The 18,079-nt window shown below is 38.4% G+C and overlaps 1 protein-coding gene across 1 annotated transcript in view; it reads left to right on the top strand.

Moving 5' to 3' along the window:
- The first annotated feature begins 3,186 nt into the window (after positions 1-3,186).
- LOC139708911 (glutamate receptor-interacting protein 2-like) overlaps positions 3,187-18,079 on the top strand; it is a 51,574-nt gene continuing 36,681 nt past the window's right edge. Inside the window, exon 1 of the mRNA XM_071620875.1 lies at positions 3,187-3,268. Coding sequence (XP_071476976.1) covers positions 3,187-3,268 — 82 coding nt within the window. The remainder of the gene's footprint in view (positions 3,269-18,079) is intronic.

The following is an 18,079-nucleotide window of genomic DNA, read 5'->3' as shown; positions in this document are numbered from 1 at the left end:
TTGTTCATGACCATGTATCTGCTCATTACGTATGCAAGCACCGCTCAGCCGTGCATACGACTTGAATAAATACGTGCGTTTTCGCTCACGCTGCGGACTGACTGCCAAGTCTGTCTTCCATCATAAATTCAATGAGCTCTTGAGCCGCTATAGGCCTTTGCTCACCCCCAGAACTACTGTATGATAAGGAATGTGTAGTTTATCCCCTAGTAGCCCAGGGGAGCATCGTGCATTTCTGTGTGCTGAGATACATGTGTGTGTGTGTGTGTGTGTGTGTGTGCATTTTATGGGATATGAAATATTGCTGCATGGACTTGACAACAAGGGAAAGATTTAAAACGTAGTGTACAAGCTGTGTTGTTGTAACCATCTCAAGGGCGCTAGGGTTTGTGTTGTTTGGCCTAATAAACTTACATTGACCTTGTTACTCCAGGAGCTCCTACCCATAAAGAACCTGTTCTCCGTTGGTGGTAGGGTGAGTTTTGAAGCACTTGTCGATGGGATTGTCTGCCTTGATTTGCCTCCATCATCATTCCCATCACGACTATACCGTGTGATTATGTGAAGCGGGAGGATCATCTCTTACTGGTCGATTCAGTGGTTCTTCTGTGATGCATCCCCCTGTGAAGCCACTCTGAGAATATTTTTAACCTGTTGAAGGCAAGCTAATTTTGCTACAACTTTTGTTTCCCAGTGACACCTGCCTAAGTATACTCGGGACTAGTTTTCGATGGGTCAATGGGGATGGTTAATCTTTATCTTGTTGAAGGCCTGATTTTACTCAAGAAGATACAGAATCCGGGGCAGACAGATACCAGGGTATGTTTGACTGCGTCAGAGATGTGCTGTTTCCCTCTTGATTGCAATTAATGGTTCTAATTGTGTAAATATTCTGAGTATTGTGAATTGATTTGGTTGATGGAGTATCCTCCTTCTTTTTTTTTACATTGTGGAAAGAGAAGAGATGTGCAGATATTATTGGTCGTCAGATTCATGAAGTGTGTATCATGTGTTTTATGTACCCTCAGGTCATGGCCCCTGTCTATTTTGTAATTTACTATGATTCATGGTGTCTGGTGTACAGAGATCTCCCACCGATGGAAGTTTTGTCTTGACAGTTGAACGTGATTTTTGGGTCATACAACTATACACGCATAAGTACAGGATGTGCTTTATATTGTGAAATTTGTTAATGGAGAACAGCAGGCAAAGGGCTTTGTATACCAAACAGCTGCCGATGTGGACGTTATGATGCAGATGACTGTTTTTGTCCTGAAATTAGATTCCAGTGAGTTCCATCAATTATTTCCCATTGAAAGGGGCAAATGTCATTAGGGCAGGGCAAGGGCTCCTTCTGTGGCATACAAAATACTGTATGTGATTGCGTGAGTTTTGTGATTAAATTAGTGTTTTTTTGAGAGAGGATTCTGGCCATCTGGGTCTTCCCATTCATTACAGTGAAAGTAATGACTCGCTTGTTACAAAGTTGTCAGGTCACATCTGGGAGCAAGAATTAGAGATGGAAGCAGGCGTTGTAGTTTTTCATAATTTTATCATTGACTACTCCGGATGAGACATTGTCCCAGTGAAGAAGTCAGATTTAGCTGTGACTGTTTGCCTTCATTCTGAGCCGCACCTGTTTATGGTAGACTGAGGGTTACTGGAAGCCTCTTCCATTTAGTGATTTGGTGAGATGTAGGGACAGTCACATCTTTCCCTCCCTCCAGAGGAGACAGAAATCTTGGAGAAATTGAGTTTAAATACATCCCAAGACAACAGATTGACTTCCTGAATGATTTAGAGTTGTGGAATGACTCCAAGACGTGTCCTGGACCCGTATTGGTCATCACCATTGTGTGTAGTTATTTCTGTCTGGAGAAGGAGCGAGCCGAGGACACCTGGACTCAAAATAAATGCTGATGCTGTGTTCTATTCCAGTCACATATTGTCCTGAAGTAATTAAACAGACAAGGAAAACATGATTTCGCTGCTTGAAGCTGTTAAAACAATTTGAAGTTCAAGTCTTGGAAGTGATCACGAGCAGACATTGTAATATGATCGTGAGCAAAGTGATTTCTCAAGGTGCTATTCATTTTCATATAAGTCGCTGTGTTCAGTTTTGTGGCTGTAGGGTTTGGAACATTTTGCGTTGTCATGCTCTGCAGAAATCACAAAGGAAGTGAGGCATTTTCCAGCATAATCCATTACAGCAAGAAATCTGCAGACAAGTGAATGGAAATCACTTTCTTGGTTGCTATGGTTACCTGCTCCCTCAGGTTAACAGGGAAAATTGCTTTCCTGAGCCAATGTGGAAAATTGCTGAGCCGTACTAACCTGCTAATGATCCTGTTGTTTTAATGAGTTCCTGAGAGTTGAATGCTTGTCACAAAGTTAGGCAAGGGTGTGGCTATCAAGGTAGTTAAACCAACTGATTTACACCGACGATGGCCAGTATCATCACCACAAATGTGCTTTGGTGATAGAAAGTCTGACTGGATTGCATTTGAGGGATTATATGCGTAGGGTTTGAGGTTCTGCTTCGTGCCCTTGGAAACATTGCTTCTTGGAGAGAGGGAACACTCTGGGCCCCTTCAGAGGAGCAGATCTTTTCAGCACTTTTCTTCGAAGAGCAGTGTCAAGGAAGTTTCCAATTTGCCAGAATATTATGGCAAGATTTCAGGATATTTTGAGGATGTCATTGCTCTATGAATGTGTGAAGGAAGTAGAGAGAATGGAGTGAAATGTGAATCAGAGGTGAGCTGGATGTGAAGCTCATTGTCTTCTACTGTTGCCAAATAATGCTTGGATCCCCAGCGCAGAAGGAAATAGATGGGTAATATTTTGCTTTTCATTCACAAAAAATCTGCAGTTGTTGAGGAAACTATCATCACATCCACGGGAAAACTTTCTTTGTCTTTGATTGAGTGAACAGAACATGTTGAAAACAGCCAGAGGAAAAGATGTGGAAGAATAAAACTCATCCTGTCACCCAACGCACAGCCAGGACTTGAACTCTTCTTGCACCCTGTGGCAGCACAATTTGAAATATTTTCATATAATATATCCATTACTTGGACCAGTCGAGGATTTGTTTGAAAATTGGCGCGTGTTCCTCACCCACATCTGAGTAATAGACAGACAGACAGACAAACATTGTAGGCCTACTTCTTGCATCACGTTATCACAATGCCATTTCAAAAGAAACGGGGATGGAACTGGCGAACCAACAAGTTGTCTTCTTGGATGCTGGACATTCTTCATCGAGATGGTAAATATGTCACCCGCATCCCTACCTTACTGTCTTTTCATAAATATACTTTGATAAGAGAAGCCATTTTGTTGTTGTTGTTTGCTTTATAAATCATCAAATTTTGTATTGATGTGGTACTTAGTGATGGTTCATTATGTACTGACAGGCTTGTAGTAATGTGTACCATTTTGTTTATCTGATTTCACTCAGTTTAGCAATGTCAATATGAATGTAATGTGAAATTGCAACTTAATCCTGTAATGACCATCATCTCGAAATCCCAGTCGGTATTTCACATGATTAGACCTATTCACACAACCACCAATTGTCACAATTATTTGTGATGCAAAAGTAAAAAAATTATGTAAACATGCATGTGGACATGATATTCACAGTATCTATTAGTGAGATTATTTACAGTCGGCACACTGCATGAAGTGTGACGTTTCCAAAATAGCTGCACTTTTTTCCAGAGTAGTCACGATTACTTGCTGTGAGTGTATACTGTGTGCAAAATTGTATAATTTTTTTATATCCCATAATGCAATGTTGGACACTTCTGGATACTCGGGTCAAAGTCAGGTCAAATTCTGAGACTCATGCATACACAGTTTGGCCTCACTCAAACTGGGGTGATTTGAGTCACGATTTTTCTTTGTGAACCAGTGTGATTTGAATTATGATTCGAGTCACCCTTTTTCAGTATGTGTGAATAGGCCTATTATCTTTCCCTCTTTCTAATAGGGTTAGATGGACACCATGTTTGACCCATGTGTAGTAGAACAGACAGTGTATAATGAAAGTAAATCTTTCACATGCATTTTTTTTTTATACATGATACAATTGTTGAAGGACATCTTCCTCATATGTGTGTCTCATAAATATTGATGCACCAGTGTTCTTAACGCTATGTAGATCTATCAATAGTGCCATATTTGAAGGTGTGATTTTTCAGAGCAAAAGTTTACAAATTATGTGATATGTAGAGGGTATGTGAGTCTGGGGGAAATAGTTACAGTGTATGGCTACAATCTTTGTGATGTATCAGACGCACGAGTAAATCGGATACCACTCTAATTACTGTGTGTTGTCAAAGAGTTCTTTTGACCAGATAGTACAATACTATCACTGGCCCAATCTTGTACAACAAACTGCATTCACTGACAGTGAAAGAGCAGGAAGTTCATTCAAGTTCACTTCGTTACCCACGGTGTACCATATTAATTTGTGTTTATATGAGCCTGTGCGTTACAATAGAACTTGCATCGTATGTGTAGTAGGCATATGATTTGTGCTAGAGGCTAAAAGTTGAGGAGGCAGATGTGAAAAAAAAAGACCTGTGGTATGCAGTGAGTTGAGAAAGTTTCTACTAGCTTGTACTAGTAGAAAGTGATATTGTTCCAATGATGTATGCATGTATGCTATTATGTGGTATTACTGCTGTTTGTTTTGGAAAAAAGGATGAAATGTAAGGATCTGTACGTATGGCTTTGCAACTTTTATTGTTTTTTTCGACTGATGTCTGTTCATAATACACCAGAATATCCTTAAATCTAATTATTTCAAATTTGTTATTAATTATTAAGTTTTCTTGACATTCATTGTAATCTTGACATTTAGCTGAAGCATTATCAGTTAAAGCTCTTATTTTATGAATTTCTACTTTCTCATGTCTTTGTGTGACAATGCATCTTGGACAATATGTTTAATTCTCCATTCAACATTTTTCTGTTTAGAATTTCATTCGTATTGGCTTAAATGTATTTCAATTACTTGAAATACTGATTTTTTTTTCTTCATGATTTAAAAAAAAAATTCTTTTAAGACACATTTCTCTATATATGTCTGTACTGTACCTGACAGTGTAACCTTTGGAGATGATAGGGTCAAATCGAAGTGCACCAGAACATATGGCTTCGGATCTGGAATACAACTGTAAAACCAGAAATTTTTCGCGTGCTTGAAACTCTCCCAAAATCTTGCGAGGATCCAGGATTCGCAAAAGTCAAATGCAGATGAAAGGTTTTGTCGATGCAATGCATTTAATGCCAGTACAGTGCTGTACACCAGTTATTGGCGATGATGGTTTCATGCCACAAAAAAGGCCATGGGCTCTAATTTGCGAAAGTTCCATGCTGTGAATATTTTTAGTCGTACGGTAAATTGTCACCTGCCAGTTTGTTTGACTTTACTCTCAACTTGAATGTGGGGTGGACTTTCCATTTAAGTTTATAACAAACTCATATATGAAATGGGGACAGAAAACAGAAACGACAGGGAAGAGGTGTCTTTTGAAAATCACAACAGGATTATTTTTTCAGGCAGTGGTGATGAGAGTAAAATTACTACTAATCAAAAAGTATCCAAGGTCTGGGGAGACTTACTTGCGTTTAATGTTATTCCTGACTTTTGAAGTACTCTACAGAGTCAGTCTTTTCCTACATATATCTATTGACCCGTGATTTGTGTAATGCACATAACATGTGGTGAAAATATTAGATTTAGAGATTTTGTCCTTGGGAAAAAGGCAAAATGCCTTTAAAGTTGGCAATTTGACACTGGATGGAGCTAAGTCTCTCATGGTGCTATGCTTGGCAATATGATACAATGTGATTTCATTCAGTGGTTTCTGGTTGATATATAATTTTGATGTGGCTTCGGTATGATGAAATGAACTCATCAATAAAACTGTCATTAAGAAATAATTAGATTTGAGAAGGAGATGCTCCAAGCCTAGACTGAGTGAACATTGAGTCAATACGTGAGATCAACTTGATAGAGCCAAGCCCACGTTCCTTTAAGTCCTGTCCTGTAATCAAATCACCACATCTTGGCGAAGCAATAGACCCTCCTTTCACCATGTCCATTCCAACCTTCCCTGATCATTGCTCGATATTGGCCTTTATCATCTCACGCTCCTTGTACGATCTATTCGTGCACAAGAAAGAAGAAGGGGAAGAGAAAAAGAGGGGGGAAAAATAAATCACAGCTTAGGCGAGGGATTATATCGCAGAAACAACTGGCATCAGAGACAGTTAAGAATCTCTGCGTGACATGTGAGATGTCTTAGCGCAAACGGGTGAGGACGGTCGCTTCCTGAATGTGGGAGGTTTTTATACAAGGAATAAGGGAATGCCAATTAGGGGGGAGATGTGTGCGTATGATATGCCGAAGGAGGGGACACTGATGGATGCGTACATGCGACGTAGGCACCAGCGATTCAGGGCCAGATTGCGCCTTCCCAAGGAAAACCGACTTCCCACCATCAGAGGTAGGTGCTTATTTCGGTTTCGGGAAGATCGTAAGTCCAGGTACTATCCGCAAGGTCACTGCCTTATCATATCCACAGACATGTGACAAGAATCTTTCATCAACCTGTATGTAATGGGTTATGGAGATATTCTCAGAGTGGACTGGCCTCTGCGTTGGATTTGCATTGAGCATGTGTGGTAGTCATGATTATTTTTGACAGGGTCATGGTTGATAGACATGTGAGATACATGTGTGCGATACATAACTGATTGGAGTAACATGATGTCAGTGATGATAGTTGACCTATATTTGTTTATTATTTCTACCGGTAGACAACAAGGTTGCCGCTATATCAATTTCCTCTCTATCAAATATTGATGGAGGCACAAATGTTCCGACGTGTATCAATATCCTCGCTTCCATGTACAGCTGTAGATGCTTTGCGCAGCTCATCAATGAATCAATGGCACGTTGATGAGAGGCCCATGTGGACATGAGCCATCAGTGACTGTGTTGCCATGGCGACATCAGAGTAGTGATAAAGAGTGATGCTGTATGAAGTCATGGCATTGATGTCACTTTGCCATGAACTTGTCACTCATTAAAACCAAAAAACAAAACAACAACAACAACCAACAACACACTGGGCTTCTTAGAATCAAAGCATGAAATTTTATCCTTTGTGCACTCCTCTTTATGCTTTAAAGTACATGTAATTTAAATCATACTTTCCTCTCTGATAATCATTGATGTATGATTAATGTACATTTGTAGTCCTACAAAAGGCCATACCCTTATATGGAAAATATGTTTCAAGTAATAAATGATTTGAATTACATAACTTACTTTCATTCTTTCGTAGTCAGTTTACGAGTGATTCCACAGTTCTTATTGATTGAGAACTTTAAACACAGTATTAGTCATTTGCACCTTGTCAAATTAGTGATCTAATTAATGTTTGAAGTTGATTTATGTTCAATATGTGTAAGCAAATGTAAGGATGTAATGATAAAATGTAAGAATCAGTCTGTGAACTTGTGTTGACAAGAGCATTTATACTGTCAGATGATCAATAAGCTGGCATTATGGTTACGCAATGCTCTTTTAAAGCATTTAAAGCTAGTTGATAGGGTTTATTGTAATGGCTCTGCTTTGCTTTGTAGCGTTAGCAGATATTAAAGCGAGTGAACTGTAAAAGTGGAAATTTTCGCGCATTTCGTGCTATCAGAAACTAGTGTGAAAATAGAACCACACAAATATTTTTGCATGTTATGTGTTTCTGTGGTCATTGTCTTGATTCTGTGGAATCAAAAACAAGCAAAACTCATCTTTACCAGCTGAACGTGAAAATGACCACTTTTACAGTACCGGTATGCAGAAAAGACAGTGTCTGACCCCGCCCCCACAGCTGTTTCGTAACTTGTCATAGGATGAGCTGTGTGAGATGCTCCAAATGATATCGTTTCGACTATTCCATACTGCATCTCAAATTTCCTCTTCAGTGCCATCCACTGCCCATGGCATCTTTGTATATTTACACATGTCATGGTCTTCAAACATTGTGTCTCCATGTTCTAATTGTGTCTCTTCTGGAGTTTGGTTCGTTGCCGAGAGACTAAAGGTCATCAGATGGGGTTGCTTCCCTCGAGTTACTTTCAAGCAAACATGAAATGTTACAACCATGGAGAGAGAGAGAGAGAGGGAGAAAAGACTACCTCGACAAGGGTTACAGTTTAGAGAACAGATGCCGAGATAGGAATGCTCAGGCAGTAGCACTAAAGTATGATCTCTGAATGATGTGAGGATTTTTTTTTTGTCTTTACTTTGCAGTGTAAAGTTTGCATTGGCTTGATATGCCCCTTTAAAGAATACTTGTGTTGCTGATTTCATTGGTGATATACACTGAAGTTGGAATGATATTTGAATGGAATACATGCCAGTGGTGACCATACAAAAATCATTGAAATTCCTGAATGCAGCATGATACATAGAGCAATTTGTACAGATATATCTTTAAAAAAAAAAAAATGTATTTGTTGGAGAAACTCGAAGCAAGTAAACTCTTTATCCGTCTTTTATATCACCTGTCCCTTAGCTTGCAGACAAACCAATGGAACCCACTGAACTGTTTGTTCCGTGTTATTGTAACACCGTCACACATATTCATTGACTTTGAAATATCAGAACTTAATCCTGATTGATGGCTGTTGGGAATTGTATCATCACTATCCACACAATATCAGCTGCTCTCTTTCAAAGCCAGCATTTTCCCCCCATCCTATGTGATTACTGAAGTAAATCCACCATGAAATTTAAACATATTCAAAAGTTCAGTATGGTTGATGTCCTCGGATATGACCTGATTTATCATTTTTTTTTTTCTGTTGCAAAGCTCTGTCTATGAAGCTTCACAGTGAATCTAGGCAGTTTTTTTTTTTATTGGTCATTTTTTTCTCCGCAGTGGAGTAAAGATGACATGTTTTCCTTTAAAAGCTGATGAGTCATCAAGGTATTTACAGTCTGCCAGGGATATTTTTAACCTCATTTATGCTCTTGATTTGAATATAAAATACTGTGAATAACTAGTTTTCAGAACAAAAATGTTGCAGAGGACAGAGTGGATCGGTAAGAATTTGATGCACTAGTTTAACTTTGGAACTGTTTAAACCCACTTGTTATACTTATGGGTTTTAGACTGTTTCCAAAGTTAAATGAGAGCATCCAATTCTCTTATCATACTAACCAAGTTCTGAATAAGATTGTGACAGTAGGAATGAATATTGGTGGCACTCGGGTTTAGGCATGTTGTATGACCTGGTGATGCAAGACATTTTACTTCCATAGTTCGTACTTTCGAATGAAAATAGCCACAGTCATACTGGCTTAAGTTCAAGTTATTTTTATCAACAGCCAGAATGTGTCATTATTTCTAACAAAGAACTTGTGGGGTCCACCCTCTTTTTTTTCTTCTTTTAAATGAAACTGTGGTCAGTGATAGCCGTATTTGTTTCCCACAGAAGGGCCTATTTGTGGCCTTTTATCCCATGTTCGTGAGGGGTTGGTTAGTTGTTCTTTTAGCAAACAAAAATAAAACTCTGCAGCTTCATCAATATGATTAAATATGTAGTTTTCTTGTACTTGAGATTTGCAGGAGTCTTGTGTATGCGTAAGCGCAAGTTTATGATTTTTATTAGCCATTAGGTCATTTTGCCATGTTAGCACATTTTGCCATGTTAGCACACACTGTACGTTTGCTGAGCCACTTGTAGAGTGGTGGTAAATTTGTTTTGTGTAGCACTGCAATCTTTGTAAACTTGACCTTGCCATGCAGTGCTTTGTTTGAGGAAATACAAGCACTTACGATACTATGTACAAACAGAGAGAAAATTCAACAATCCAACTGTAAACTCAAGTTTGAAACAATTTTGTTCACTGGTAGAGGATGACAATATGGAGTTGAATTTTTCAATATACAATAGTTGTTGAAAATAATAGTAAATGTTATTCACTTGTTGTTTTTGCAATGTGCATTGGAAAAAAAAAAGTTCATTATCACTGGGGAAAAGTACTGAAAAGACTGCAGGATGTTTAGATATGATTTTCATACAGACAACAGCTCTAATTGTATGTTTGTATCTGTTGTAAAATAATTATGTATTGCAAGATTCTGCTTTTAATTGTACATTGCACATATAGCCATGTTAAAATTTCATTTCATTTCATTTCATTTTACTTCATTTCCAACAATACAAACATATTAGAAGGACATTTTAAAATTTCCCATGAGATGAAAGGTATTCTGGTTATATTCATCCAAGATATAGGCCTAAAGACAATGGTAGGATTCACACATACACAAATTAGCGGGATACATACAATTGTATCTCAAAATTTGCATCATGATCGCAATCTCGAGATTTCTGCACATGTGGACAGAAAAATCCCACAAATTAGCACGATCAGCATTTGCTAATCCCAAGAAATCTTATTCTTATTTATAAGTTAGCGCGCTAATTTGCCCTGCAGTGACCGTTAGAACACTGGAGCATATAATCTTGAGATTTATATCCCATCATTCAAAGCACACATTACAACAGCATGTGCACCACACCACTGTGAAGCACAAGAACATTAGATTTATTGATGTTTTGATCGGCAATTAGTGAGCTATTTCTGTCCCTGTGAATGCTGGCAAAAAATCTTTAAAGGACAAGTCCACCTTCATATACATAAGGATTGAGAGAATGCAGCAATATTAGTAGAACACATCAGTGAAAGTTTGAGGAAAATTGCACAATCCGTTCAAAAGTTGCGAATATTTTAAGTATCTGCGCAGTCACTGCTGGAAGAGAAGACTACTACAGTGTATGATGTCACATGCGTACAACTATATAAGGAAAATAAAAAGAGAATTTCACAAAAATGTACTTTTTGCATAAAGTGCACATTTCTTCGACTTGCTACTGATGTATGTTAAGGGTAATATTATTTCCCCTGCCTTCTGAAAGAGAGAAGTCGAGTGTTCTTTTGTTAATGCGAGAAAAATGGAAATATGTTGAATTTTCTTTATTCTTTCTTTATATCGTTGTACTCGTGACATCACAAGCTATAGTAGTCTTTTCATCCTGCCGTGACTGAGCAGAAACTTCAAAAATTTATAATTTTTTAACAGATTGTCCGATTTTGCTCAAACTCTCACTGATGTGTTCTACTAATATTGCTGCATTCACTCAACCCACATGTCTATGAAGGTGAACTTGTCCTTTAAGACTAGGAGTGCAGTTATCATCCCACTCTTTCTGACCGTGTGAACGCTTGCGAAAGATCTTGATATTAGGAGCACAATCATCATCACTATTTTATTCAAGTAAATGCAGCTACTGATATCACATTTGACCCTTGTCATGCAAAGGGAGGTAAAAAAAGTATTGTCGCACTAACCTAATAAGAGACAGCAATGTTGCAGGAATATGCATCGAGTAATGTACAACGTAGAGCTGTGAGAATTCATGTTTTAAGTACTTGGAATTCATTCCACGCTGTGAGTATCATGAGATGACCCAGTATTGTAGCTTGTCTACAGAGTCACCAATCTTGGCATTCTTTTCATTGCCCGCATTCTTTGCCTTACAGAACAGCCATTTTCACTGAGACTCTATCCATCAGTGAGCTATAGTGCGGATTGGATGAAATGAAAACATTTCCCCACCCCTACATCTGGGTTTGTCCTGACAGTTTGAACCTTTCAGTGACTTACCCCAAATACCCCTGTAGTCTTGGAAACCTAGCCTGTGTAACAATCTACGATCGTACAATGTAGCTGCTGTGTGTCATTGCCAAATGTACAGGCTTTTGGTTCTGTTTTGTGAATACTGTTGTAGAACCAGAAACATTTGCGACCTGAAACTTTTGTGAATTGGAGCCGGCAGCCTTTTCCGCGTCATGAAGCTTTTGCAAATTGCCATTGGCATTCAATGTATTTAGTCGATAAAAACTTCTGCGTGCATTTTACTTTTGCGAATCTGGGCTCCTCTTGAAATTTGTAAAAGTTTCATGCTTGTGAAATTTCTGGTTTTACAGTAGCTCATTCTCTGGGATCAAATGGTGAAGTTGTAGAAAAATTGACTTTATTGTGATCATTTGTGAAAATTTATTTAGGCCCTATGCTTTAAAAAATTGTGGAAATCAAATGTATAAACATGAGATCTGAAGTTACATGATAAGGGGAACAAATAGGGAAAAGGAAATCTTGTAATAGTAGGGCAGAATGAGAATGAGTTCAGAATCTATTAACAACAAAAATAGCAAGGAGTCTGGATACAGAGACTAGGCCTTTCAGTGACTGTGGTTCCTTTGGTATAGTGCCATGACCTGAGATTAAGGTCAGAGTCAGTGATAGACCCAAGCCCCTGTGTCCTTCCATCTGGGTAGCAAGGGTCAAGAGGTTCCCTTCAGGGTGTGTGGAAAGCCTTCCATTTGTCTGCTAGACAAATGTGGAGGAAATGGAGAAGAGTAGTTACTGCCTTCTCACTGATTGAAATTATGGCACGTACTGACTCCTTCCACATTTTGGATGGCAGGCAGACCTCTCTAGCTCTGTCAAGCAACCATGAAAGTAGGTGGAATAGTGTCTCCATGTGTTTAGGTAGAAATACAGGCTAGAAGAGGAGGGTGAATAAGGGTGTTAGTTTTTGGTTTAATTTACTGAATGGAGAGGGAAGGATCAAGTAAGGAACATGGTATAAAATATGGGAGGGGCTAGGTGTTGGTTAGGTCATATGTTCAGCTGGCGATCTAGCAATAACAACAATAGAGAGATATAATTGCGAATGGTATAATATCTCAAGGCTATACAAGTTTCATAGCAGACTTTTTGTTCAATATATGTGTACATTTACCAGTACTTGTGGCTTTGAGGAGGGTGATTTGGTGAATATGAAAGATTTTACAGGGTACAGACTGTGCTGAGTGATGATAAAATCTTTTTCCCAAGACAGATGACAAATACGATTTAATCATCAGATATCGCAGCTCCCCTTGCCTGGTCATTATCGTCACGAGATCTGATATTTAGCCAACCAGTCTTCTCTGTGGATCATCTTGTTCTTATTTGATTGCTGGGAATGCAAAAAGGGCAGGCAAAATCCAATCGGGCCAAATTAATGGAAAATGAAGCTCACTGAAACAGGAGAGAACGTTCGAGTAGTTTTTATCAGCTGAACTATGACAAGGATTTCTGTTGAACAGCTTTCACAGCTGATATCCATGAAAATTCTAATATTCATTATCTGTGAGCAGGAAGGGTGTTTAGGTGGTTCAGTGTATTCAAGTTCAGAGGAGGGTTGAATGAAAGGTCATTGAAAGTTGAAACCCACTAAACTCAAATCCTAACTAGTGTACAAAGTCAAAGACCAATAAAAAAGTCCTGAAAGAGTGAGTCAATCCGACACAAAGTCATTACTGGTATCCAATGAAAGGCCTTACTTCGGTCAGGTGGTTGTTGACCGTCATGTTAATATTTTGTATAGATCTGCATCATTGTACTATTGTCTGAAGTATTTCCAGGTCTTTGGTTGTATGTACTGTGTAAGGGGACTTACCCTCATCAAAAAGAACAACAATAACAACAAAACAAAAACAAAACAAAACAAAACAAAATAAATCAGAACAAAACAAAGTCAAAAACAAAGTTAGAAAAGAAATAACTGAATACACTTCACTCAGTAAACCTAATCCCGAGCAAAAATATCAGACGTTACCAAAGGCCAATCCATGTCAATGTGTTTCAGTGATAAAACATTTATCTTTGCCACATACTATACTGTAGTCTGTTTCGTAGTGAACACTCTAAATATTTCACAAACAGACCATTTGCTTGTTTGTTTTTTGTTTTTGTAATGATGAACTAACTTTGTTGGATTGAATGCCTCTGGATAAGCTGAAATTGAATGACCCATCTGGAGGGTATTTTAATAAGTTAGGGAACTTTGTCGTGACTCATCTGGTCATTCTGTAGCTACTGATGTAGAGCATTCAATGTTTGCCGATATTGGGTAAGAACAACATGATGACATGAAATTGACAATCAGGGCGAAGTAACACATACTTGCACACATACAACTTACTTGTAAATGTGCCGGTATGTTTCTGAGCAAAATATCACAGTAAGAAATGGTGATCGGACTCAGTGGGAGAAAATCTGTGTGGATAATTTGCACTCATTACCTGTACATGGCAAAACTTAACCTGCTCACAGCATTGGATCACATGGTATGAATGTGCCAAAATGTCATTTGTTTCCTCCCTGTGGTATGACAAGCTCCCACCACGCTAATCTCGTCACCCTCTCTCCCCTTCTTGCTCTCTCTGAGTAACAGCAAACCTTGGCACTTGTTCCCCTCTGCAACCAGCGCATGCCTCTCTCATTAGATATTTTTAAAAAAGATTCTGCAACTGCTGGCTTTTTTCATAGTTCTGAGTGATCGAAGGGAGAGGATATTTGTGGGCAAAGCTGGATTCTGTACAGAACACGTTTTTCTGTGGAGCAGTGGTGTGAAATGGAAGTGATTATTTGTAAGCTGTCTGTGGACTGGGGCTGTTCATTTTCACAGATATTCATCTCTATGGTTCAATCAATGTGGTGAAGGATTTTCAGTGAAAGATGCAAAAGTTGATAGAATCGGAGATGTGCATTTGACGGACTGTTCAGCAAGTGACTTCAAGTTGAACCTGATTCGTGTATAATTTGGGAGAGATATTGCAAGTAGAGAAGTCAAGCGGAGCTGTGGGCTACTCTGGTCTAGTTTGTGAGAGAATTCATTGGCCTAGTTCATTACTTCCAGTGTTTTCCTGAAATACTGTCAGTAGCGTGCGAGGAGTCGCATAGAAGTCCTGTCGGGTGGTTGGAAAGTGTGAAAATTGGTGAGGAATCGCGATTCCATCTTGATTCATCCAATCAGTGGAATCCTTTAGAGGCAGGCCCAGTGACGACATGGATGCAATTAATTCCAGCTGACCAGCTCCAAGGTTACCCTAGATCTTAGTCATCCCTTACAGCAAAGCAGCCTCAACCTGTTCCCCAGGAAGACCCCATATTCTACTCTTACCTCCTGCACTGTCTGCTGGGTAATTAAGCTGCTGCACAGAGTCCTGGAATTTTCTCTCATCCAGACGATTTCTCAAGGATCGCTGGAAGGAGTGCCATCATGTCTAAGACCAGTTGCTTTCCAAAGTCGCGCAAGGCAGGTTCGTATATACTGTACATCTTCATAGATCATGGCGAACGGAAGGTGGAGATTACCGAGGTAGTCATACAGGTGTAGTCTATTAATATGGAGCAGTCAGAACGCTCCACTGCCCAGTTGCACTTGACTTGGTGCCAGGTCTATGTTCATAGCCACAGAATATCAGGCATGAGAGTTTAGGAGATAACATATCGTGTAGTTCATGCATTGCTTTTTGCCATGTTCTTTAAATGTTGCAACTGTGTATAAAATATACAGTATACGAAATGTACATGTAGGCACTAAAGAAATCCTGAAAAGAGTAATATTCAATGCATGCAGACTTTTGTCAGCAATCTGTGTGAGTCTATGACAACGATTGGCATTTGGCAGTTGTCTTTAACTCTTTACGAGAACATATTAAGTCAGGTCAATTTAGCTAGCTACACTTCTTTATAGAGCAATTCAAAATTGTTTTGAGCAATTTGCAAGTGTCATTATCAGTTCTCTTACCCAATGATGGATGATGTTACTCATTAATATTACATAATCTAGTTCATGGAGAACTAAGCACAATGCAGTGTAAGATTTTCTCTCTTTTTTTTCCTGCTTGGGATACAATTGGCTGCAATCTGAAATAACTGGAAAGTTTATCAGATTTTATTCCATACTGCTGCATGAATAGCCACACTGGATTTTTTTTTCATTAGTACTGGCTGAGTCTATGCCTTCATAAAATTGTGCCAAAATACCCAATATTTTTTTAAGCTGGAACTTATTCTGATATTCATGATTGCCATTTCACTTGCTTGAGTTTTAAAAGAGCAAGAACAGATTTGAGATAATTGTGACATGAAGGTTTGATTCTAGTTTTATTCACACTTAGCAAAAATACTACTGGAATAGTCTAGTCTTTGCAAAGAAAGTGCTATGATTCAAAATACTTCATGTTTTATGTTCTTTAAAAGCTGCGATTAGCATGGTTGATTGTAGCAGTCATACCTTGTTGGTAATTTTATTTTGTTGTTGTGTTAGTTTCTGTTAGACAAACAATAGCTAAAAGTTTGACTTGACTATGAAGCAGAATTATTGATAACATATAAAAGAAGAATATATATGAATATGACACTGACTGAAGGCATAATTTCTTGTCTTGAGCTCACACACACACACACACACACACACACACACAAACAAATCTAATAAATTTATTTTCTCACCACTGTGTAACTCATACAACTTTAGTTTGTTATATTTCTATTTTTTTAACAAACTAAAATTGTATGAGTTGCACAAACATACATATTAGTGGCTGTCAGACACAGTGGTGAGACAATACCGAAAAAAAAGAAAAAAAAAACTTTTGTTGCGAACAACCTTGTAGGTCAATTATAGTTGCTTCAGGATATGACTTTGATTTTGAAATGCATTATATGAATTGCTTACTTGCAAAATTATATGTTCTCCTAAGGTCATCAATGTTGTCCGAAATCAGGCTGGTGTTATGAGTATGAGGATTTATTTATAGTTGTAGGGATTTGCGGCAGGTGCAAGCCATGTAGGCAGGTCTATTTCTAGAACAGTATGTGAGGTGAAGGGATGATGTAATCAAGGCTAGTGGTGTGGAGAGATAGTCAGACTGTTGCTTTAGCCATGAGGATGTGTTCATTGCATGGATTCCTTTTTTTTTTCCCCTCTGGAAAAGTTATAAAAACTTTTTGTGCTCTCTGCTATACTGGAGGCAGTCTTAAAAGTCAACTCTTTAGTTCACTGATGGTTAATCACAAGCAATTGCTACTTTAACTGCGTACATTTGTTTGTCCGCTTTTGTAACTTCAACGTTAACAGCCTTGCTATCTAGAATATTTGTAATCTACAGTGTCTTTATCCTTTATCTTGTTCTCCCCCCCCCCCCCCCCCATGTTGGCTGTATCCAAGCAACCGATAGATTGACATTGTAGTTGTAGAGTTTCTGGGGTTTGTTTTGCATTGTCTGGCTATCACTTCCGTCTTCATATGATATGCATTTCTTTTTTTCTTTTTTCTTTTTGGAAAAAGGGGGAAAAAAAAGAATATCAGTTCTGTCAAAGTCTTTTTGTTTTCTTCATTTTGTTGTGTTTAAGTAAGGTATATGGACCTAGGGCCTAAAGACCAGCACACTTGCCTTATTTCTATATATTCATTGTGCAGAACCTTCCATTATAATAGGTTACCATTTAAACAAAGGCCAAATAAACAAGCAAAACTAAGCTAATTATAGCATGTTTGCAAAGTAAATTTATGATGTTTGAGTTTCAATGTGAAGTGGAATAGAGAGTAAACCTCAGTATCTCTTGATTGGTATCCAGTCAGGTTATATGATTTAGGCCAAGGCATGCGTGTACATGCTAAAATCACTGTGATATGAGATGTTGAACAAGTTACAGAGACTAGGTTTTATTCATAATATTCTTCACTGTTTGTCATACAGTGCCATTCTCATGGCATGTTTGCACTGAATGAAGAGATTTTGAAGCCCTGTAACACACAGCGACTCGTCAATGGGTTTGGTGTGAAGCACCATTGCTCATGCTGTATTTTTATCAGAAGACAGGAAGTCAATATTTACACTTAAGAGCCAACTCTTCTAATGCTGCTTTTGTGAATTTGCCTGCCTTTGCTGTAACCTTGTTTTACTTGTGACCTGATTTGCTTGGTTGTCAGTGTTACAGTAACATTTTTTTTTGTTGTTGCTTTAAATGGGATATTCCACAAAGAAAAAAAAAATGAATTGCTTAAATCAGGTAATAAATATACAGAAAAGTATTCAGACTCTATCAGAGACAAAATTTATCCTAGATTAAAGTTCCTCTAA

The sequence above is a fragment of the Diadema antillarum genome, unplaced genomic scaffold (genome assembly GCF_040938485.1).
Source record: "Diadema antillarum isolate AM-2024a unplaced genomic scaffold, OU_Dant_1.0 seq00001386_RagTag, whole genome shotgun sequence".
Taxonomy (NCBI): domain Eukaryota; kingdom Metazoa; phylum Echinodermata; class Echinoidea; order Diadematoida; family Diadematidae; genus Diadema; species Diadema antillarum.
Note: the sequence above shows the minus strand (reverse complement) of the source record. Positions and strands in the feature narration are given on the sequence as shown.